The sequence below is a fragment of the Tuber melanosporum genome (genome assembly GCF_000151645.1).
Source record: "Tuber melanosporum whole genome shotgun sequence assembly, scaffold_5, strain Mel28".
Classification (NCBI taxonomy): domain Eukaryota; kingdom Fungi; phylum Ascomycota; class Pezizomycetes; order Pezizales; family Tuberaceae; genus Tuber; species Tuber melanosporum.
The window spans coordinates 440,215-462,956 of record NW_003299095.1 but is presented as its reverse complement, the minus strand read 5'-3'; the positions used below and the strand labels follow the sequence as shown (position 1 = coordinate 462,956).

The following is a 22,742-nucleotide window of genomic DNA, read 5'->3' as shown; positions in this document are numbered from 1 at the left end:
CAGGGGTAAAGTATTCGAATGACCGTTGTCTGATCGTAATTACTTTATCCGGATATTTCCATGAGATTTTAACTCAGATCCCTACATGCTCAAGCAATACTGGTACCGGTACCGTATCTGGTAAGAATATCTACTCGAGTACGGTACGAGTACTCGAGATAGGAGGTTTGCGTGATTCTCCGCTCATTCACTCCCACACAAAAATCCCCTGCTTGTCCCAATACTTTACCCCTGCCCCGCACACTTGTACAGTACTCGTCCCAGGCAAGAAGTATCCGAACGCCAGGGGGGTAAAATGCGGTTGGTAACAGGGGGTAGAGAGAGTGTGTAACGGGACTGAATATGGGCATTTACTGCCCATTTTGGTGTCTTATTTTACCCAGAATGCCATAAAAAACATCATGAACTTATAAATTTTATAAACAAAAAAGCCTATTCTATAGAAAAAGAAGAAGAAGAAAAAAAAGAGAGAGAGAGAGAGAGAGATTGAAAACTATCTACCACGCTGTATGTCCCCCGTGAGCATTGATAACAGCCTCGATCCTCACTGGCATGGTATCAATAAAATCCAAAATATCCTCCGGCCCAATACTAGCCCATTCCTCCACAACTGCTGCAGCCATTTCATCCTTTCCCCGTGGGCGTGGAGAGCGTTTATTGAGGTTGTCCTTTAAAAGATGCCAAATATCCTCGATTGGATTAAGGTCTGGCGAGGACGGCGGCCAATTTATCTTAGGCATTTCATAAACCTCGTGAAATGCCTGTGTATATACCGCTCTATGAGCGGAAGCTCCATCCTCCATGACCCACAAACTATAACCAGCCTGCTGGCTTGCCTGTCACCAGAAAGGCCAGAGAACTGGAGTAAGCACATGGGCAACATAACTGCGTGCAGTTATGTTGCCCCAATCATTTTTTTGCCACTATATCAGAGGAGCCTTCTCTCCTCCCAATATCCCCCCCCAAATCATTATTGCGTTTTTTTTTTTAAATTTGGGAGCTATACAAGACTCCTCATATGCTTTCCCGGGACGTCGAGTTACCCATATGGTACCACAAGAGCCTGAAAGCCAAACATAACACTCATTAGTCCATATGACTTGACTCCAGTCATCTCTCGTCCAATGCCGGTGGGAGAGCGCAAAGTTGAAACGCTTCTCCTTTGCAGCCTCCGACAAAAAGACCTTCTTTCGCACCTTGCGGTGCTTGTAACCTTTAAGAGCAAAAGCCTTGCGTAGAGTCTTCTCATGGGCATGAATGCTGCAAATATCAGCAATCTCTCGCAACGGCATCTGGCGGTGCAGGCTATCCTGGGTTGCTGTTGCTACTAAACGCTGTCGGGTCGGGGTATCGATTGAGAAAGGCCTACCCTTTCTCTTTTTTGGTGTAGTGGGAGCCTGGCAGATGTCCCAGACTATGCTAACACCCAGATTTTGATCCTGGGCTATACGGCAGTATGACCATCCTGCTCGAAACTTGAGAGCTTGCACGAAGCAGTGGGTCTTGTAATCGGTCTTGTGAGTCTTGACTGGCATTGTCTATCAAAATTGTTAATATTTTGTATAAAAACCACGAGTTTTTCAATTCTTACCTATTCTCTGATCACGATATGTTGGAAAGTAGCAATTCTGGGGTGTTTACATTGCTAAGCTGTGCGGAAAAACTCTTTATTACTGTACACACAGACCATCTAAGAACCCCTGCACCAACCACGTTTCACCCCCCCCCTGGCGTTCGGATACTTCTTGCCTGGGACGAGTACGGTAGGATGCGAAGCGTGATCAAGGGTGAAAAGGAGGAAGGAGTGAGAAAGATAAAGAGGGACGAGGGCTAAAAAGTATCTGAAAGGGAAAATGGAGGGTGGGGAAGTGGAACAACAAGGACGAGATACCGGTACCGGTAGTCGACTGCGGGCTTGCGTGAGGAAGTTTTTCAACTCTCAAAGCAAAGCGAATGCCGAATGCCAGAATATTGCTGTTTTCACCATGGCTGTCGCAACCCTGTACTAGTACAAATAATTTCCCAATGCTAGCGTCAAGGCCATGACCAAACAATAAGGTCTGGAGTATCCCCCTCAGTTCTCAAAGATTGCCCAGTGGCGCGCTTAAACTTGCGGTACAAGTACGAGTAGGAAAAAAAACAACGTCTATTTTCCAAAGTTGCGACAACCATACCGGTACCGTAGTGAAAACAGTAATACCGGTAAGAAGTTTGCTCAAGCCCAACGAGGTTTTGTCGAGGAAAGATTTAGAGAGGAAAGAGGAGTAGAAAAAGCGACGGGTGCAATGGGTACTGTACTATTATAGTAAGGTGCGTAGATACAAAGTGTGCAAGGTCGAGTTCGCAAGCCCAATCAATGTATGATATTGAGAGGATCGATTATGTAAACCCGGTGATTCATGCGTAACCATGAATGCGACCCAGAACCCAATTGCCAAGATTCGGCCAAGCATAATGAAGCATTCGAATGATAAATTGTGACATTTGATATGCAACAGACCTTCGATATAGTATCATGTATTAAAAGTTGTAACTGCACTGGAGATCATATCATACACCTTCAACTACCTAGTAAATACAGGGCTCTGTTAAATAAAGCCTACTACTATGAGAGCCATCAGCAACAGTTTTCTGCCACTTCTTTAACTGATCATAATCAGAAAGATTCCGGCTTTGCCATCATGCATTGCCCACTTGTCCTGCAGAGATATTGTTCACTGGCAAGTGCTGTAAAATTGGATACTTTCAACTTCAGGTACTTCTGGCATAAACAGCAAAGCTTGTATTTATACAACAGTGTTAAGCAAAGACTGTTTGTTGAGCGCCGTATTGAGAGGTTTGGTTTAATTTTCTGCTGGTTTCTTATATGTCTTTATTTTCCACTCTGTCCCTTATCTAAACCTCAAAAGGAATGGGTATCATAGTTGTCAGTTATTTCTGCTCAATTATCACTCGGTTTTCTGTTTTTTTAAAGACTATTTTCGTCAGCCTTCTCACTCTCCCAAATGTTTGGCTCTCCTACCGTAGATTGTCAACCCTGGATTTTGAACATCCCAGATAGGAAGGCACGGCTGTACTTCTTGTAGGATAATTACGACCTAGAGCTCCGATGTCCAACTTTTTCGAGTTCGCTTGTTGTTATAGTGAACAGGCTTGTCAGAGACGGCAATCCCTAACTTTGCCTTGAGAAATCTCTTTACCCAGGAGAGTATGTCGGGGGCGAGGAAGAACACCACCTGATACCATCTCCTCTCCTACACCTCCCTTCTCTTTGGAGTGGTAATCATCGCTTGTGTGTCTACTGGATACCGTGCTCGAGTACGCGTCTCGCCGGTTTGTCAGCGCCATTACGTTACCTTAGGAGCTGTCCAATCGCACCAGTTTGAGCAGAGCCAGACTCCCGCCATTTACTGAATTCTAAACTCTTAGAGGAACAGAACCTCGACCACTCACTATCTCGAAATTGGCATCTGCACAGCCGTCACCAAGCCAGATTGAACAGGTCCGATCATGTGGTCGGGGAGAGTATGACAACAGCAAAGGAATGGAAAACCATTTAATCTATCAAGGTCGGACTTCCCTCAGAAATGCTCCTTCAAACACCTCCCAACCCAAGCTGGACGCAAAAGGTATATATCTCCTACACCGTTGTTTTCATCTTTATCGAACTCACTCTTACTGTCATACCTTTCAGAACAGGGTTTCTCTCCTAGCACGCCAACACCCAGTTTACTGGGAAAGCCGTATACTATGGGCAGCTTCTCTTGGGACCGCGATTGTGTCCAGGAGCGTGGAGGAGCAAGGGGTGCGACTGAACACCTCGGACCCGGGGGGGATGGAGGCTTGCTTGCGCGCGATACGCGCAAAAGGAATTACGAAAAGAACCCGAGGAGGAAGATGAGAGAGGCTGGACGTGGTATCGAATGTGATCGGAAACGCAAGCGTGGGAAAGATTCAGGGATCATGGGCGGGAAACACCCCAAAGAAGCTCGGGTTCAAGGACATATGCTAAAGCGGGTTCTTTCGCCCTGTAATTCCCGAGATAGGCTCACGGTAGGTCAATATCAAGTTGGGGAGAGGTTTCGCTCATTAATTTGTTCAATTGATAGCTCCCGCCAACTCATAAGACTGGACTTTTCAAGAAGGGTCGTGCTTCACGGCTGGTAAAATCCGGATGTTCGTTTAGCAAGCTGCTAAGAGTGTATCGTTGGCTGATATTTGGATGGGGTAGTGTCAGATTTGGTTTTTTCAGAGATGAGGTTCCTTGCTACGACTGGTGAGGACCAAGTAGCTTTGGATCAGGGGAGAACCATGTCTAAGGGCGAGGAACGTTTCTGTAGGCCTCATGCCTTGGAAATCTCACATTCGGATAGAGCCCGAAAGGTCTCAGGTGCTGCCCACCGCGACAAATTGACGCAAGATAGGAAGGAAGTGCAAGGCAAGATCAAGGATAGGGCACTACTGACGAAGCTTAGTATGTTGAATGCTGGTCACAGGACCCCTAGTTCTCCGTGTGTGAGCAGCTTGGGTCCAAAAGAATCTACATGCAACCCTGGCCGCGGTATTCGGAATTGCTTTGATGCACGAAAAGCATTGCTATCACCTGTCAATCTGGCAAGGGGCCGAATGATGCCAGGCAGGGGGAGTGAGGAGAAACCCAAGTCGACAGCTATGAACGCAAGCGCAGTAAGGACTTTCCAGGGCTTAAGTGGGCTCATAGAGGAGGGGCAGCAAAATCGCGTGTCCGGGCAGCCACAGGCTGCGTCTGTGTCACCAACATTGAGGACATTAGAGAGGAGAGGAACTCCACGGAAAGCGGGGAATGGGGAATTCGCACTCCAAGAATATCTTGGGAGGCGCACAGGGTGTAGCAATGATGGGGAATACAAGGTTTGGAAATAGTCATTTGACCAGGTTCATTGTGGGTTTTATGGGTTGCTCGTGTTAACTTGTACCAGGGGGAGCCATCATCGTCACCCCTTTCAGCTCTCTTGCGTGTCTGCTCAGTTTCGCCCAAGGGGTCAGTGGGGAGACTGGATATCAAATCCACGGCTCCTGGTGTATTGGAGTCAGCATCCAATATCCCGCCGGGAAGAATCAAGGAAATCTTAGGACATGGTGAGTCCAGGGATCAAAAGGGCTTTCGGAGATATGGCGGGAGGGGATATTTCGGTGGCGGGGGGTCGGGGGGGCCGCCGGAGCTGATGAACAACGAAAAAACTAGATGCGAGGACTGTGAGGGGCTAATACATTGTGGGGGAGAGCACCGGTGGGATGTCTGCGGATTTGTAAAAGAGGTTGTCCCGGGTGAGAGACGAGGTGGAGAAATTAGGGGAATGATAAGAGCGGGACAGGCTGCAACATGCAACATTACTATGCCGTCTCAGGAAGAATTTCTTGCCAGAACCGGTTCGGGGGACCTCGGGATAGAAAATCTAGATGAACACTTCCTGCGAGGATTGCTTAGCATGAACGCAGAAGCATACGTAGAGGAGGAACCTGAGGAGCCACTTGCAAATACGTCACTAGATATAACTGGTTGGGGTTGGACGGACGACGAGCTAGAAGGGGGCGGAGTGGGAGGTTTGGATGAAGGTCTTGACATTACAGAAACAAAACTCGTAGGGAGGCCTGAGGCACAAAAAGGATACCGAGAGTGCCAAAGTTCTGTCTATGGTCGTGGGACTACGGAGGACGATGCTAGGCTCTACTCCTTATTAGGTTCTCCAAACACCAGTCCTGGCGTATTCGAGAGGCGATTCTGGAGACCGAATATTCGCGGGTGAGGGAATCTGCGACAGCAGGGTGGATAGGCGCAAGTGGGAACTGAAATGTCATTCAGAAGAGAAAAGAGTTTGAGGACAGTGCAAGAGGGAGGAGGGAGAAACTACCGTCAGGCTGACCCTGGGGGTGTTCGAGAAAGGGTACAGGAGATGGAACGGCAGTTTGGAGATTGCAATACCTGCGGTTGAGAATTGCAGATGACCTACAGGGAAAGAGGGAAGGCTCTCTACGATCACTCGACAGAGCACGAAGCCTGGTGTTTTAAGGGAATTTCTTGAAACTTTCAAATACCCTATTCAAGGCATTATCCGCTACCTTAAGGCACCCTTGAGAGGAGCAGTTGGGGCTATCGCCCCTCATGGTCGAGTGGATGGTATAGTTATTATTCTTGTTCGGTTATGGGTGGCGCATGGGTAGTGGTTTGTTGAGGGGAGAACTGGAGGAGGTGGATCAATGACAACTAGTAACTCAACTCAACTAGGGAGTTTTTGAGGTATGATATTTTTTTATTATGATAAACTTCTTCTACTTCGGGCTTTCTGTGGCTTATCTAAGCTCACCTGCCCTATCTTCCACCACTAAACTATGTTTTATGCACACCCTGTTTCTATCATACCTCTCCTCCGGTCTCTCTAATCGGGCGAAGCACAATCATATAAGTTAGTTTGTCTCTCCCTTCATGTATCCTTTCTCAGTCAGATACAGTAGGTTAGAATTACTGTAATAGTGGAGTGCAAAGTATTTAGAAGGTGGGCAAAGGCTGCCTTAATGAGCTAGAGCAAAGGGTAGGGTACTCGAGCTCAATCTCACCTCTCTATCCCGGACAGCCAAAATCCGAAGAATCTGTCCGGCACAGCGAGTAATCCGGGGCAACTGGTCAGTCTTTGGTGGAAAGAAATTCAGCCTTCACAGAGATCCATACGAGACAACGAGGTATGATATCCGGATTATCAAGATCCGGAAGACAGCGAGGCGTGTGTGACTGTACTGTACAGTACTCGAGTATTGGGGACAATAATTTGCAAAAGATCTTATGTTCAATTCTGATATATCATACCTCACATACTACTAGTAGTATGACATGTTTTAATATTATCATCCAAACATCAATCATCTGGTCGATATATCTGATTCCTTTTCTTTCAGGCATAAATCTTTCCACAGCCTCAAAGCTTTTCATATTAAAATTTTCTAGTCCTATCAACTTTTCCTTTCTTTTTTCCTCAACGGTAGAAGCTACTAATCAAAATTCTGGATGATGATCAGGCATGGCTGTAGACTATATTACTGTACTGTATAAAGAAGTTGTGCTTAAACACGGTACTCGGGACAAGCATACTGTACTATGATAGTACAGTACAACTTGTGAGTTGGAAATAACACTTATACGGTTTATACTACAAACACCCCATCACTTCATCCCCTCCTAATTGTAAATTGTAAAATTGTGTTAACTTAAGGGCAATGTTGACCCTATTGGGATATGATACCAGAAAAGGTGCCTAGAACTAACGCAATAAGTCTATAGAGATTCCCAGAAACTTGAGGGAGGAAAATCATAACAGACTCATACTGTACAAGAACGGTCTTCAATGACACAACCGGAATATAGAGAATTGCAGAGCTGTATGCGAGAGGCTGAACTAATATGATGCAATATCCAACTGTAAGGAGGATTAAGTCAAGTTAAGGCCGGAGGAGGTCTTTATTGTATCATGGATGGAGGGATGTGTGTAGAAAGGGTCAGACCCATGGATGGGCCACATTATCGATCACGACCAGAGGACCCGGTCTCGATATGAGAGGCTTGGTATCGGTCTTCATGTATTCAAGACCGCTGATTTCTGTTATGTCCTGTAGAAAAACGCTTCCGGCCCAGTCTTCTCGGAGCCATACCCACTATTGCTGTTACTATTGAGGAGTGGTCTTGGTACTCGTAGTGCTTGGTACAACTGGGACTGGTTAATAGTAGTATGGGCTTATTATTAGTCTCGGGCAAACGTTTTTTATCCAGAAAAAAAAAACCCCCCAAATTCAAAAGGTCCTTGAAGGTGAGGCGCGCCCAACTCGAGTTTAACCGGGTCAAATCTGACGAAGTGTAACTATGGAGAGTGTCAATCTTGGCAGTTTTTTTTTTTTGGAGGACGAGAAATGTCAGGCGAACTCAAAACATTCCTAACCCCGGAAACCTGATGAAATTCTACTCCTCAATTGGCCGAGTGATCCAGTAGCCAATAGGAATCGGTTCGACTCACCTGCCCTTTACGCCAGGTGCAACAGCCACCGTATGGAAGGGAAGTAATAGTCTATCACACCCCCGGGCTCACCTCTTCAAGCAATCTGCTTAACTTATCAAAGTTGGCCTGCCTTATCACTTACTAACCCCAAACTTGGTTTCCAAATCTGTTCCCCGGTGCCAACTACAACCGATCACTCGTTGTGGGGTCATTGCGATTTGTTAGTAGAGTTTCCTATTGCTCTCGAGTACCGCTGCCGGACCAAGCCTCGTGCTCTGGGCTGCGGTGCTCCGTCACTTGTACGAGTATCATACCATGTTCCTCTTTGCACTGGTGCTGCATACTGATACACACCAAAACACTATTACGATTGTTCTTAATTTTTCTTTTCATACACCCACCAAGGCCCACATTTGCGATCCAGCGAGTAACCTCACTGTTGGAACTCAGTTTTTTTTCCCACTATGTTTGTCTTGTATCGCATATGGTAGTTCAATCGTTACTTGCCCTCCACCCTGTACCGGTAGGTTAGTTGTTCCCGCGCTTCTGAGTTGTCATCTCTCTGGGACGAACTCTAGGGCTGGCTCCCCGTCATATTTGGTTTTGTTCAAATAATAACTTCTCAAGTGGAAAACCGTACCGGTATCACCCCCTCCCCAAAGAGGAAGCTATTTAGAAATTCTGGACGAGACTTGCCGTGAGGGTAGTTTCGGAACGATATCATAATATCATACTCGAGTACTGGTATGATACCATACAGTAGAGTCCTCCTGTAATGCGAAAGCCAAGAAACCCCAACTTCGGCTTTTTGCACAAAACAGGGTGATCATTGGGGCAGGTGACCTCAATGATCCCACATCCGTGGATCGCATCAAACACAATAAACTTAGTTCCACCACTCTTGGTGTCGAGGATGAGCCGAAGGGGTTATGCTTCCAGGTTGCATGGTCCGGCGAGAAGTTATGAAAAGGTTATCCGGGGCTAGCCCGCCAGACACATCCCTGTCTGTTCCAGATAATGGTTTCCCACCCAACTCCTACGAGTACCCTCAAGCACTCATCCAGCGGTTATGCTAGTGGTTGGTAGGTCACCTTGCGGCTTTCCTGAAAGTGCTGTATTGCCCGTAGATATGCGGAATCTGAGCTTTCCCGTCGCTCAACTTTCCTCGTACTGAGAATCTAACATCATTTCTGAAAATTAGCTTGCACAATCCGGCTACTGTTATGTATGGAATACAACCCAAAATACAATACCGGTACCGGTGCTCTACTCACCCGTTGAATGAGTGGTGCAAGCCTTCGAAGGAGCCCAACGCCCAAATTCCCCACCGTATGGTCGCCTCCTGTCCTGCTCCCAGCTACCGAGCAATACCGTCCCGAGACAATGTATATGCGGTCAGGTGGCAGAGATGTGAGTATCTCTATCGGTGAAGAGCGATGATAGGTTTACCGCATTCACCTGAGAGGACGGGTTCACTCCTCATGGGTGAAAACAGTACCGGTGCCAGTTGGTTTGAAATGGGACATTTCGTCCTCGAAGAACTACCGCTACCGATATGGGGCTTGTAAGCACTGGCTTTTCACCTCCCATACCCGTACTTTCGGCCGCTCTTCCTCCTCTCTCTCTCTCTTTTACTTCCCCCTCATTGGAGTAAGTTATCCCCCGTCATACGTGAGTAGGAGGGAAGAGAATAGTATAGTAAATTACAGCACAGTACGAGTACGGTACTGTACGAGTAACTCGCACAATGTACTGGTGTCACTCGTCGGTTGTCAACAACTCTCGCTGTTGAGGGAGGGAGGAAAACGGTGGGTCGCCCTTTCTGGCCAATGCAAATGCGATGTGCCTAAACAGTCCCTGGTGAGGGGTACCATATGACGTAACATCGCGTTCAACAGCACTTGACTTGTACAGTACTGCACGAGTGCGGGCTCTTAACATTGCGATGAAAGGATGTCCTTCCTTTTTTTTCTTCCCTTTCTTCCTTCCTCTTCCTCTCCTCCTCTTTCTTTTCTTTCTTCTCCCTCTTCCCAGACCAAAGGCTCATAAGCATCCGCCTTGTAATAATTTGCAACCTCTCCAGTATGATACCAACAAGCCATCCAGTTAACTCACGCAAAATGATGCATAACATTGTATGTATGTGTTGGGTCCAAATGACACCTGTACGTAACTTACGGGCTATAAAATTGCTTGCCTTGTCACGTATGGCACGCTCTGGTGCACTCTGGTGTGCTCCAACTACAGTAAGTGCCCTCACCACCAGAGTGCTTGTATGCCTGTACGCTTTCCGCATTCGATATCATCGTCCCTTGTTGGCCACTTTCGCCGTGCTTCTAGCATTCTAGTCCCAAGGAAAATCCATTGTTGATCGATCCAGGCCTGTTTGGTGGGGAGGGTTGGTGCTTGTCCAATTTTCACCCACATTCCCTCCTGTACTCGAGCACGGTGGTCCAGTCAAGAATACAGTAACAGACTCCTTCCACATCTCAATTCTCTTATGGTTTACCTTAGACTATTCCTACTTGCTCGATCGCACAGGAGAGGGATCATTGAATTGCCCTGCAGTATGTAGCTTATGTGAGGATATGAGGGGAGAATCAGGAGCATAATCACCACCACCACATCATATCTGTTTCTCTCTTCCTCACTTCATATTTTACAGTAATGGTACTGCGACATTCCGAAAATACGATATGCCATATAACTTTTCGTCCTAGTGCGCACCAACGAGCCCATCATTGTGGAACTGGTATTAGATACATCGCGATTTTCCCGCCCCAAAAGTCGCTTGAGTCGCATTTGAGGCCTGTGCAAGCCCCCCCATTCGGACCTCTCTATTTTTTTAGACTTCTCGGTAAGTGGCTTGAAAGGCGGGTGTTTGCTCATACGTCGTATGTGATTTCGGTATGTACGAGGATAGCGTTCAAAATTGTGCGCTTTGTTCGGAGAGCAGGTTTCACGGAGCTGGGCCAACCCAGTTCCTTCCTATCCCTCCCTCCCCGCCCACACCCTTCTTCCTCCTCACCTCCTCCCACACTCTCTTACGCACACTCCCCTTTCCATCTCTGCTTTCCACCCCCTCCGCCCAGTGATTTACGCTCCCAGCACTTCTTACAATTCCTTCATAAACCTCCACTACCTCCGTGTTCCCCCCTCCTCCCCCACCTCCTTCCTTCCACAAGAGTCACAGCTTCGTCAAAGACAATTCTCTCTCACTCTAAAAACACAACATAAGTTCACAAGTTCACATTTTTACCCTCCTTTGGAGACGCTCAGGCATGCATTTTCTCCCCATCGTCTTCTTATCATGGGCAACCGCCTGACCATAGTGCTGCCATGATGTTAAATTGTGCGTTCAGTTATTCTCGTCCCCAAAATCAGTTTGTAACGGCCTCAGAGCAATGGCTAAACTTTTCATCGGGTTCGTTGTGCGCATTTCCCTCACTTCTCCCCCCAATCCCTGGCCATTCTTTTCCTTCTCCTTGCGCCCCCAATCAAGTTGCCTTAACTCTACAGCTCTATCTGGCAATGTGCCACTAACCGTTGAACTAAATTAACCCTCAACAGAGGCCTTGCCTGGCACACCGACGATGATGCCTTAAGGCAAAAGTTCCAAGAATTCGGTAACGTTGAGGAAGCAGTATGTTTTTTTCTCTTTCCCCTTTGATTCGGGGTTCCGGATTCGCATTCTAGCCCGTTGCTAACATCTTCTGTATAAGGTTGTCGTAAAGGATCGTGACACTGGCAGATCCCGTGGGTTCGGTTTTGTGAGATACAGTAGCGATGAGGAAGCTACCGCCGCTATGGATAACATGAATGATGTGGAGTATGTACTTTCGTCACCCATATCACAGAAGTTTCCCAGCTAAGATTCAACGTAACTCTCTAGATTTGATGGCCGCAGGATTCGTGTTGACAAGGCTAGCGATCGTCGCCAAGGCAGGTCTAGCATTTAATAGTCCCTTGACATCTACTGACCTGTTTTATAGGGGGCGGTGGTGGTGGATATAGTGGTGGTGGTGGTGGTGGTGGGTATGGTGGTGGTGGTGGTGGCGGCGCCTGGGGCGGTGGTGGTGGGTATTAAAGGCTCGCACCCGATTCCGTACCGAAGTTTCTATAATTGAGGTATGGTAGGATGAAAATGAGTGGTCGATAGCGTGTTTAATTCCTTCAAACCTGTAAACGAAAAAAGTGGGGGATCAATGTTTTTCTTGTCTCAACCAATTTCTCCCTTTCTGGAGGCAATATCAGAATGCGGTGCATCTTTTTTTTCTAAAGCGATAATGACCATCATGAAACGACCCCCAACCCTCCATCTCCTATTCATCTTTGCTCCTCGGATCTGCTGTGTCTAGGCCCACTGCTCCATGCTCGCCAAAATGTTTGGTCTCGTTCTCGGCCTCCATTTCGGCGACACGGTGGAATAAACGACTGACATGGTGATCGTGGGCTGCTGGGCAAAGACCTGTCAACGATTTGTGTAGGTTGTATAAATAATCTCGATTTTCCCCTGACGGCCCCCGAGAGTTGAATATATGGCGCGCAAGTTCGTCGAGCCCTGGAACGCCTTCGCGTGCGACAAATTGCGGGTTTCCGGGTGTCCCTATATAAACTAATGCCTTGATTGGCGGGACGTCCGCCGAGAACTGATATCAAGCAGAGAAAGTCAGCATCTTCTATGTCTCTCCCCATAAACCACAATACTGGAGGAACTATTGGCTTCGCCGAGAACGCACCGAAAACACCTCGATGTCGTTCCGGATGCTATACCCGTTTATTTCCCGAATGTTCAACTCCCTATCATCATCATGGTCAGCCATCCTCCAGAGATTTGAGAAACCCTCTCCTCTCTACTTGGAATTTTATCATTTTTCGGTCATTCTTATTGTCCTTCATACCTCATTACGTCTTTTACTCGATTGGCCTTAATCCTGAAGGCCATACCCCATACCTGGTCATCGTCCTCAAAGTCCTTGTAATGGTTAGTAAGTTGGGCCATACGATTGCACATCTCATGACCCATTGTATTCACATGATCGTTCAGTGTCTTCCAGTATGATCTCTCGATCAATGTAACTACTCGCCCGGGTCTAAAGATATTTTGGTCAACAGTTTATTCAGAAACGATGCGGCTAGGAATCCCGGGTCACGGGGCTCCATAATAACGGATATTATAGAATCAGTACATACGCCTCCGGCGTTCCACGGTGGTCCTCACTAGGTTCATCTCGTCAGCTATCGCCCATATAACCTTGTTCTTGCTCAGGCTCAAGATCCGGGTGTCTGACATCGAGCATATGGCCCCGAAATGCCAAAATATGCTATCTCCCCTCTCACGCCATAACGGTACCGGAATTTACAAAGGGGAGGGCATGCTCCTTACCTAGATTGCCAAAACCTCCTCACGAAGCCTGCCATGGTAAAAAAGGAGTTAGAAAAAAGCTCCATCTCCGAGAATATCCATCAAACAAGTATCCAACTAAATACATAACAGGCGCGAAGCTCCCGGAGATTGGTCGGGTCAGTACTAGATCACTCCCCAAGCAGGCTTTTTCCATAGATCCAACGCCGAGCGTCTGTAGGGGGGTGCATGCACCCACCAGCTTGCCTTTAATGTAACCTGGGACTCGACGATCTACGAACATCTGGTGTGAGTATAATTGAAAACTCAAGCATGATATGTGGTACACAATATAAATCATCTCACCATAGTCTGGCGGTGGCTTCCAGATGAGGCTTCTAAATCACGAGAAGATCGGTATTAGAAAAAAAAAAAACGGGTCAACAAGAAGGAAGTTGCATCTATCATGAGAGCAATATTCTCCCCCTTGCTATGCGAATTTTCCCCTCCATTAGCTCCGTTGCCTTACCCATATCCGAACAACCAGAATTCAGTTGAATGGTTCATCTGACGTGGATTCGGTGTTCTTAGTTGAAGCAAATAGAAACAAAATAGAAGTGTAGAAAAGCGCCGTGCTTGCTGGTGGGGGAAGAAAGTCTAGGAAAGAAAGAACGGAAGAGAACTTTTTTATTGGGTGGCAGAAAGAAAATTACCAAGCCACAGCGGACAAGCCAATGTCCACCACTCCAGTTCCCAATACCTCCCAAAGCCCCACCAAGACTCACCGCGCGCCCGCTATACTCACTTACTCTCAGCTCTGCTTGGTAAGAATATAGCTACACCAACCCCCCTTCCCGTCTTACTGCTTACTTTTCCTCAGCAACCTTTGTTTCCCTCCCAATCCTCCATCATACCACTTACATCGCCTATCCAACTTTCTCCCGCAAGTTCTCCCTTGTTCGTCCTACTAGGGAGGTTAATTCCCGAGCTCGATCAGCCCCGGACCCCGCTAACCCGCGAAGATATATTCCGGCGCCAAAAAAATGGCCTACTATAATTCGAATCCTGATGCTCTCCCAGCGTAAGCATGCTTATCCCAGTCCCTTTCCATACTAGACACCATTCTCCCCGATTACTTTGTTTCTTTTCTATGGGAGACTCGCTAACCTTCTCTATATCATTTACACAGCCACGCAGAACCGGAGCAAGTAAGTTCTAACCTCCATCTACCAACGAACGAATTTCTATTCTAACATTATGCTTGATAGGCCGCCCAGATGATGAGCGGCGGATACGAAAACCGTCCCCCTCCGAATCGCCCACCTCCAGTGGGATCAAACTACGGAGGTGGCGGTGTGAAGCCAATGTCCCCCCGCCCGGACCCGTACCGCCAGCAGCAAGGACACCAGGGGTATAACCAGCCACCGCCCGGGCGACCCCAGCAGTTCCAATCCCCACCTCCGGGGCAATTCGGTGGCGCTGGACAGCGGCCTCCACCGGTTTCAAGACCTCCGCCCACGCCTGCCCCAGCCCAGGGGGTCGATCCGACGTTGTTCCCGCTATTTAAGGCTGTGGACAAGGATGGTTGGTTCTTGCTTCTCGCCCACCAATAATATTGGCCGTCTTTTAGGCTCACATCGGGATATTGGATGTAGGCAGTGGACAACTGAGTGAGAAGGAGCTTCGAGCTGCACTCGTCAATGGGGATTGGACTTCCTTTGATCCTCACACTGTTCGTATGATGATTAGGTTATAATCCCTTCCCCTTCCCGACGGGTCATGTGCGGTTTGTAATGACAGCGCATACACAGAATGTTTGACACTGACCGTTCCGGCACAATCGGCTTCAATGAATTCTGGTCCATTTCCATCTCTCCCCCAACTCGTAGAAGCTACTAACACCCCATACAGCGGTCTCTGGGGCTTCTTGGCCGCCTGGCGCTCCCTGTTCGACCGCTTCGACGAAGATGGCAGCGGTAACATTAGCATCCAAGAATTCTCCAACGCTCTAACCGGTAAACCTTTTCTTCTACTCGTTCACCTATCCACCCTTATACATCTCTCTCGTTCCCTCTTGCACGTGACCGACTTCTAACCATCTTTCTCGCGAATACTGCAACAGCATTCGGCTACCGTCTTTCACCCCAGTTCGTGCAACTGCTTTTTAGGTCATACGACCGAAGAGGTCAGGATTCCTCGCCTCAAACTGCTGTCCAACAAGGTGGGGACGGTTGCTCCTTGGTTGACGTGAGACTAACGGGCAGGAGCTAAAGGGCAAGAGGCCATCTCTTTCGACTTGTTTGTGCAGAGCTGTATCAGCCTTAAGCGCATGACAGAAGTATTTAAGAAGTACGATGACGATCGAGATGGGTACGTTTCCTCCTTCCTCCCCCAACTACCCCACATAATAGCTAATCCGGAGCAATAGATATATCACCTTAAGCTTGTAAGCCCCATACTTCCCCACCCCCTCATTCAGCTCCAAACCAATTTACTAACGCTCTTCCGCAACCCCCCAGCGAAGAATTCCTAACCGGTATGCGCTTCACCCTTCTAGACATCATGGGATAATTATCTTCCTCCCTATCCACCAACTTATCTACGATGCAATAATATAACAATGACCCATACCTTGGAATATGATATTAATTTCAAAACATGTACAGAAATTCTCCGGCAACGTTGATATAACTATCAATCGGTTTAACCCTTCCTATTTTCGCCTTCAACCCAACCATTTCTTTGAGTTCGTCAGTCGGTCAGTCGGTCGGTCGGTCGGTCAACGGGATCTTGGAAATTCGGGATAGACAGTCACCAAATTTTATTCGCTTATGGCTAATCATGATTTCCTCTCTCCCCTTCTTCCTTTCCGTCGTCCGTCTGTTTGACGATTTTGTCTTGCGGTAGGTAAATTAGGGAGAACAAAAAAATTATATTCTCGCATACTTAAAAAAATTCCATAATGATAATGCGACATATGCTCTCACTCAATAATCGTGCCGTGAGCACTCGATTATCGTATTACCCACCCATATGCATGCTAAGTTATATCCAGCTACCCACTCATCCATGTAGTCAGCCCAGTCAAGTCCAGTCCAGTCTACCATCTAGTGCATATATCCCAGGATAAGCAAAGAAGAAAATCAGCGCAGTATAGGAAAACAAACAGAAATAGCCTGATCCCAAATCTACGCCCCCCCCACCACCTCCTCCCCAGCCTTCTTCCTCCGAGCCCTTGCGGGCTGCGTAGAGTTCACCTGCCTACTCAAATAATGCTTCTGAATTCCCAACGAGAATAGCAAGCAACAAACCGAGACAGCGAGGAAGAAACACCACATAGTGCTCAACCCGCGCGCATACGCATCCCTCGCCACAACCCTCTCCGCTGGCTCCAACGTCTGCACAAATCCCACGGAGGAAGCGGCCGAGTGACCGGAAATAGCGTTGAGGACTTTGTCGGGGAGGCGGCCGCCCGCGAGGTCGCGCGACTGGGACTGCATCGAGTTTTGGAATACGACCAGGCCGATGCAGATGGTCAGGGCTGTGCCCATGGTGCGCAGGAAGGCGAAGGTGACAGTTGCGGTGCCGACATCGCGGTAGTCGATATTTGCGTGGATAGCTATGAGCGGGGATTGAAAGAGGGGGCCGCAACCGATGCCCAATATTATTTGATAGATTACTATTTTGCCCCAGCCGCTGGTCCTATCGAGGTCTACTATGAGGCCAGCTCCTAGGGTCGTCATTGCTACACCAGCCCATATTACCTGAAGGATGTCAGTGGCTGTGGGAAAGGCTGGAATGCGAGTTATAATTGATGACTTACTTCTTGGTAGCGCCCTGCAGACTTTAGTGAGTACATGGAATATCTATGTAAAGGGGGCAGGGGTAAAAGGCATACCAGTCCGGGCAATTATCAATCCACTAATTGCAGAAACACCCGACAATGTCATAACATATGGCAACACATACACCCCCGCCATGAAGGCCGTATCCCCACGAACAGCCTGGAAGTACCTACAAGTGCATTAGCCCAACCCCCTCGCCAGAGATCCCACATATCGCAACCTACAGAGGAATGAAGTAACATCCTGCAATAAATATGAACCCGTGGAAAAACCCAACCTAAACACACTATCAACACCCACCAAAAAGCACCAGTAAACTACTAAAGCACATACAAAATAAGCACAGGCATTAGTCCGGTTAGTGAAAAGCTTAATAGGCATAATCGGCAACTTTGCCACTTTCCATTCAACATAGACAAAGGAGCATAATATCAACATTCCAAAAAGAATAAAGCATATCACGATCGGCGAGTGCCAGGGATGGGAGACGCCGCCGAACTCGAGGCCCAGGAGGGAGAGGACTGTGCCGGAGGCGACAAGAGCGATTCCTATCAAAACATCGTCAGCAAATAAGGTGCAAGAATACACCGGCACAATTCTACCCATGAATTGATAAACAAAAGGAGAAATGCAATTTGTAATTACCAAGCCAATCAACTCTTTTCAATCCTTCCTTCACCGTAATCTTCGGTGATTGCAGATGGAGAAGACATATCAAGCTGCCCATCGCCAAAACTGCAATTGGCACATTGATCCAAAAGCACAATCTCCATGTAACCTTTTCAGTAAAAACTCCTCCAAGTACTGGCCCAATGGCCGATGCGAAGGCCCACGTTAGTCCAATATACGACAAGTACATGCCACGTTCCCTAGCACATGTTTAGAGACCAACCCTATTGTGCGGCACGGCAAGGTGGGGGAAGACCTGTACTACCTGACAGCGATAAGGTCGGCGATGGTAACGTTAACAAGACCCAATTGACCGCCGGCCCCTAGACCTTGTACCACGCGGCCCACAAGTAGCATTCCTAGGTTTGGGGCTGCTGCACAAAGGATGCTATGCGCTGTTAAGCATGTCATGACACCATGGTTGTTTGCAGTAACGGATCAGAGAACCAACCTTCCAATAAGGAATATCATTGCTGCGGAAAGGAGAACCGGTTTTCGGCCCCAGATGTCGCTGTGAAGAGGTTAGTACAGGGTTTAGAATTCATAAGTGGATTGATAGAGTTCACCTCAGTTTACCCCATGCCGGCAAGAACCTGTACAGGCTCGTTTAGTATCTTCTATCAAGCGTAACTATGGGATTATTGAAAAGCAGCAACTTACGCGGCCGAAGTCAATAAATACCTGCACGCACCAGGCACACAGAGTCAGCTTCAACACTCCAACACCAACGACATAAATGCACAGCGAGAGAGGTAATAGCATACGAGCTGCCGATCCAAGTATACCCAGTAGCACTATTGAATTGCGCAGCAATAATCGGCATCGCAGTAGTAACTATCAACCGACCCGACAAATCAGTAACCAATCCCAACCAGTAAAAAACTCGATCCATATACAAATTCAGGATAAAAGGAATTTACTAATTGTCTGATCTAACGCCGCTAGAAACACACATATCTAACACAACCCACAAATCAGCTTAGTACATTCCGTTCCCCTATCCCATAAAAACCATGATTCATTTCACGATTTCATCCCATCTCGTTCACCTCAATCCAATTCAACCCCCCCACAAAAAAAAAGGAACAAACAAAAACCAGAAAGGTAGAATCCCATACACAAAGCGCCAGAACAATTATTGCCTTTCTCTTCTGCGATAACCCCTCTTGCTGCCCCTCCGGGGCTACAGCGTGCGGTTCAGTAATAGCATCCGGTGCAACACCAGTCTCGGCAGCCGTCTCGACAGCGCCAGCATTCTCCGTCCCACAACTCCCTCTACTCTCGATGCCACTACTATTTTGGTACTCTTGTAGCTTCTCGTTGAGCGAGAAAGGGTGACCCAATCTCGAGCCAGCAGACGTCGAATTCGTTTCCGTAAAATCATCGGTACGTGGTACAATTATCGTTGCGCCATCCGAGGACGATGCCGCTGAGGAGCGGAGGTTCAAAGATTCTTGGGCGGTAGGGGCTTGCGGGGGAATGGTAGTGGACGGTTCCCCCTCCTGGATGGCAGCTTTCTCGGGGGGCATTGCCGGGTGTGTGCGTGCGCGTTTTGCGGGTCCGGGTGGTGATGATAGGGAAGTTTGGCACTAGGTGCTGGGGAACGTATGTACTGTACAATATATGTATGGGACAGTGCGGAGCGGGGCGTACGCTCTCTCTGCCGTCCTTGGTGTTGAGATGGAGAAAGGAATCACAAAAATTGAGGACTAAAGAGAGGTAGAGAAGAGAGAAAACGGAACACTAGAACTCGTGATAGATATTATATGATAACGTTATGGCCATTTCGTGCCCGTCGGGGGTCAGGCTGGCGGCGGGGAGGCAAGCAAGCACCCTCGGTAATCCGGGTGTCCAGAGCAACTTGGGCAAAGCTAGCCCGCGCATATCGTAGCAGGGTAGTAGCAGGTAGACTATAACATACGTTACTCGAGTATGATACGCCACATAACTAAATTAGAGCCCGTAAAACTGGAGTAAGCTCCTCACACACAGTCTCTGTGTTAGAGTCCCCACCCTGCCCTAACTTGACCTCACTGGCGTAACGTCCGCATCCTCCCCGTTGCCGGTACCATTGCCCGAGCACCCGTAAAGTCCACCCCCGCAAACCCAATTCACATCACTTCAGTCACGGTAGGGTAGCTTTTAGACCCCACTTCGTTTTCGCCTCCTTGCCGACACCCTAGCAAGATCCCCTGAGACTTCGGCTTTGTCCGTGGAAACGCCCCTCCTCCCACTCCCAATGCAGCATTAATTGATGATGTTAACACAAGTACCGTTATGTGTACTCGAGTACATCCCAGGCGCTGCGCGGTGTGTGCAAGTGCCGTAGCATCTGTAGGAAGTGGAGCGGAAGTTTAGTTCACGTCACAACAGAAGGTATGATAGAAGAAAGAAAGGAAGGAAGGAAAGAAACAGCTTACGGGTACTGACACCTGTTGGACAAAGCACACATCTGCTCGAGTACCGTACTTGTAGATTCTGTCGTCGTCGGATGGATTTGGGAAGACGCCGGGTGTCTGGCCGGGTTCGGCTATTCCCGAACCGAAGTGCCGATCAGTCTAAGCCCCTCGCCCGAATAGGATTGTGGAAGCCTTTGTCCTTCCTCCCTTTCATTCATCCATCAGGTGGAGCTACCGGCAGCCAGCGACGGGATGTGGGAGGGAGGGGGAAGGAGTTGCTTGTGGGAGCAGTTGGAAAAGGGAGGTAGGTACGGGTACTCGAGTACGAGTACAGGCAGGAGGGAAGCGCAGGCTCAAGCATGGGAGACAATGGTGCATTCCACCAGTGTGAGCACTCGAGCGCTGTACGAGTACCGTACTCGAGCACAGCACAAGCATGATACCGGTACTCGTACTTTATTTGCCACCGACTCCCCGACTCTTTGAGGTTGCGGACTTCGTATCGTGCCCCATCCCACCCCACCCACCCACCCCACAGTACTAGACGGACGCCACTGCTACTATCATACATACTTCACTTCTGAATCTCTGCTATATATCGAAAATACAGACACACACACACACATTCGTAGACCAAAAAGCATGGATCCTCAGCAGCAGGAAACCCCAACAGCAGTCAGCGACAATTCTCTACAAGATGTAGGCTACTCGAACCCTTCCTATCCTTTTGCCAAACTCACCCCTCCCTCCACCCAGCATCAAAGTCCCACATCTACGAAGCAGCTAATCTGGACCCATAGGAACTCTCCACCCTCCGAATTTTCCGTGCAACGCTCGAGTCTGTCAAACAGGTCGTCGACGGAATCCATCGCGATACGGTGACTGCGAAGGAGAATTGTAGTGCTGTCGTGGGTACGTAATTCTCGTCTTCCCTCCGATATTCTTTCCCGCCTGACAATGTCGTGGGGGGGGGGAGAGGGGTTGAAACATAGACTAACGGAATCCCCCCGTCGCCCCCCCTCCTCCTCCTTCACACCCTTCGCTCCGCTGCTATCTGTATGCTGGGAGCGGAGGTGTCGAGGTGGTGGATTGGGGTATGTTTGGGGGAGTAATATTATATAGACTTGACGAAGCGTTGGGAGGGGGTTATCCTGGACACATCGTCTTCAGCTCTTGCCGTAGCTGAGGCAGCGCCGAGGGGGACAGCGGGTGTATCATCATAGCGTGGCGATAGGGACCGGGGGGAGATGTGCCAGATGTCTAAACCACTGTACTGTAGACTTTGCATGTACATTATTCCGCACATCATCAAATGTAGCGTGAACCCCCGTAACTATCCCAAGCACATAGTGCCGGTAGCCTTTTGTGCGTTATGGACTCCCGGAGAAGAAGACAACCACCCCCACAGCACGGTACGAGACCCCGAGGAGACGGCCACAAAATAAAATAAAACGTAATAATATGATACGACTACCGGTGCTCGTACTTGTACCCTCCCATCCCACCACCAAACAACCCTCGCACTACCCTACTTGTAAAGTCTTGTGAAAATCCACTACTCGTACCGTATCTCCGCTCCGACAAAGCGCTAAGCCTGGGAAGGAATAGCGGCTACTAAATACGGTATCGTGAGATCTGCCAAACCTCGCTAATTTCACGAGATTATGGGTACGGTACGGTACCGTACTCGTACGTACGAGTACAAAACGATCCGGCCTTTTACTAAGCTACTGTACTGTACTGTACCCAGTTACCGAATTTACCGGTATTATATAACTCCGCACAGATAGAGAGCAAAAAACTAAGAACACACTCCTGTACTTAACCATAATGATACATACGGTACATGTTTTCACGGACATGACCAATCGCATATCATATTATAATAGTTTTTGTCTCTTGAACTACTGTAGTTTATTAGCATGGTTGGTTTTGTGGTGTAGTACTTGCCGATTTCAAAAGTATCCGGACGCATTGGCGCCAGGACTGAGAGTGCAATGATCTTGACATGGGTGTGGACCTTTTAGTGTGGAAACGAACTTTACCAGCTACTCGTGCCAAGGTTGTGGCACAGCCACAACCCACGGTGGCTCGCTGGCTCGCAACCGTGGGCACTCTCTTGAGAGTGCCTGTGTCACGAACGTGGCTTGGCATGAAAGAAGCTTTCACGTGACACATGGTTATGAGTCACAGGTATGTTATTGTTTTACACATATGACTCATTCGGGTCATATGATTTGTTATGTGTGGGATTTGTGATGCTTTCGTACATGGCTCAAATATGAGTCATGGGACATGCGCCTGGCGAGTATGCCTTGCGAGTGTGCCTTGCGGGCAAGCCTTGCGCATATGATTTATGTTTCACATATGACCTCGTTATGAGGTCATGGGTTTTGCACATATGACTCAGTCGAGTTATATGACTTGTTTATTGCGTTATGATTGGTTTATGAGTTTTTGTACA

The 22,742-nt window shown here is 48.2% G+C and overlaps 7 protein-coding genes; 4 read left to right on the top strand and 3 right to left on the bottom strand.

Moving 5' to 3' along the window:
• Positions 1–3,390: 3,390 nt before the first annotated feature.
• GSTUM_00008724001 (uncharacterized protein) lies at positions 3,391–4,902 on the top strand (the record flags this gene model as incomplete). XM_002840228.2 has 4 exons in its annotated part: positions 3,391–3,629; positions 3,695–4,053; positions 4,110–4,176; positions 4,232–4,902. Exons 1-4 carry the CDS (start codon positions 3,545–3,547, stop codon positions 4,900–4,902), a joined length of 1,182 nt encoding a protein of 393 aa, XP_002840274.1. The 5' UTR covers positions 3,391–3,544.
• Positions 4,903–10,051: 5,149 nt separating this feature from the next.
• GSTUM_00008723001 (uncharacterized protein) lies at positions 10,052–12,267 on the top strand. XM_002840227.2 has 5 exons: positions 10,052–11,445; positions 11,592–11,664; positions 11,744–11,850; positions 11,914–11,967; positions 12,014–12,267. The coding sequence occupies exons 1-5, from the start codon at positions 11,426–11,428 to the stop codon at positions 12,033–12,035; spliced, it is 276 nt and encodes a 91-aa protein (XP_002840273.1). The 5' UTR covers positions 10,052–11,425; the 3' UTR covers positions 12,036–12,267.
• Positions 12,267–13,442, bottom strand: GSTUM_00008722001 (uncharacterized protein; the record flags this gene model as incomplete). XM_002840226.2 has 6 exons in its annotated part: positions 12,267–12,670; positions 12,761–12,821; positions 12,923–12,996; positions 13,057–13,114; positions 13,215–13,241; positions 13,408–13,442. 6 exons carry the CDS (start codon positions 13,440–13,442, stop codon positions 12,344–12,346), a joined length of 582 nt encoding a protein of 193 aa, XP_002840272.1. The 3' UTR covers positions 12,267–12,343.
• Positions 13,443–13,455: 13 nt separating this feature from the next.
• On the bottom strand, positions 13,456–14,101 carry GSTUM_00008721001 (uncharacterized protein; the record flags this gene model as incomplete). XM_002840225.2 has 4 exons in its annotated part: positions 13,895–14,101; positions 13,732–13,763; positions 13,625–13,659; positions 13,456–13,503 (listed from the first exon to the last, which is right to left on the bottom strand). The coding sequence occupies exons 1-4, from the start codon at positions 13,930–13,932 to the stop codon at positions 13,456–13,458; spliced, it is 153 nt and encodes a 50-aa protein (XP_002840271.1). The 5' UTR covers positions 13,933–14,101.
• A 133-nt stretch (positions 14,102–14,234) lies between these two features.
• On the top strand, positions 14,235–16,320 carry GSTUM_00008720001 (uncharacterized protein). XM_002840224.2 has 12 exons: positions 14,235–14,340; positions 14,388–14,446; positions 14,555–14,573; positions 14,634–14,949; positions 15,021–15,114; positions 15,177–15,224; positions 15,277–15,380; positions 15,488–15,550; positions 15,639–15,735; positions 15,794–15,811; positions 15,885–15,901; positions 16,032–16,320. Exons 2-12 carry the CDS (start codon positions 14,409–14,411, stop codon positions 16,049–16,051), a joined length of 834 nt encoding a protein of 277 aa, XP_002840270.1. The 5' UTR covers positions 14,235–14,340; positions 14,388–14,408; the 3' UTR covers positions 16,052–16,320.
• Positions 16,321–16,345: 25 nt separating this feature from the next.
• Positions 16,346–20,530, bottom strand: GSTUM_00008719001 (uncharacterized protein). XM_002840223.2 has 16 exons: positions 20,300–20,530; positions 18,998–20,211; positions 18,800–18,836; positions 18,644–18,713; positions 18,540–18,560; positions 18,446–18,472; positions 18,331–18,390; positions 18,145–18,267; positions 17,856–18,079; positions 17,544–17,758; positions 17,435–17,487; positions 17,264–17,379; positions 17,189–17,202; positions 16,677–17,129; positions 16,533–16,626; positions 16,346–16,420 (listed from the first exon to the last, which is right to left on the bottom strand). Exons 2-16 carry the CDS (start codon positions 19,406–19,408, stop codon positions 16,353–16,355), a joined length of 1,986 nt encoding a protein of 661 aa, XP_002840269.1. The 5' UTR covers positions 19,409–20,211; positions 20,300–20,530; the 3' UTR covers positions 16,346–16,352.
• A 34-nt stretch (positions 20,531–20,564) lies between these two features.
• Positions 20,565–21,644, top strand: GSTUM_00008718001 (uncharacterized protein). XM_002840222.2 has 3 exons: positions 20,565–20,977; positions 21,079–21,190; positions 21,401–21,644. The coding sequence occupies exons 1-3, from the start codon at positions 20,921–20,923 to the stop codon at positions 21,499–21,501; spliced, it is 270 nt and encodes an 89-aa protein (XP_002840268.1). The 5' UTR covers positions 20,565–20,920; the 3' UTR covers positions 21,502–21,644.
• Positions 21,645–22,742: the final 1,098 nt, after the last annotated feature.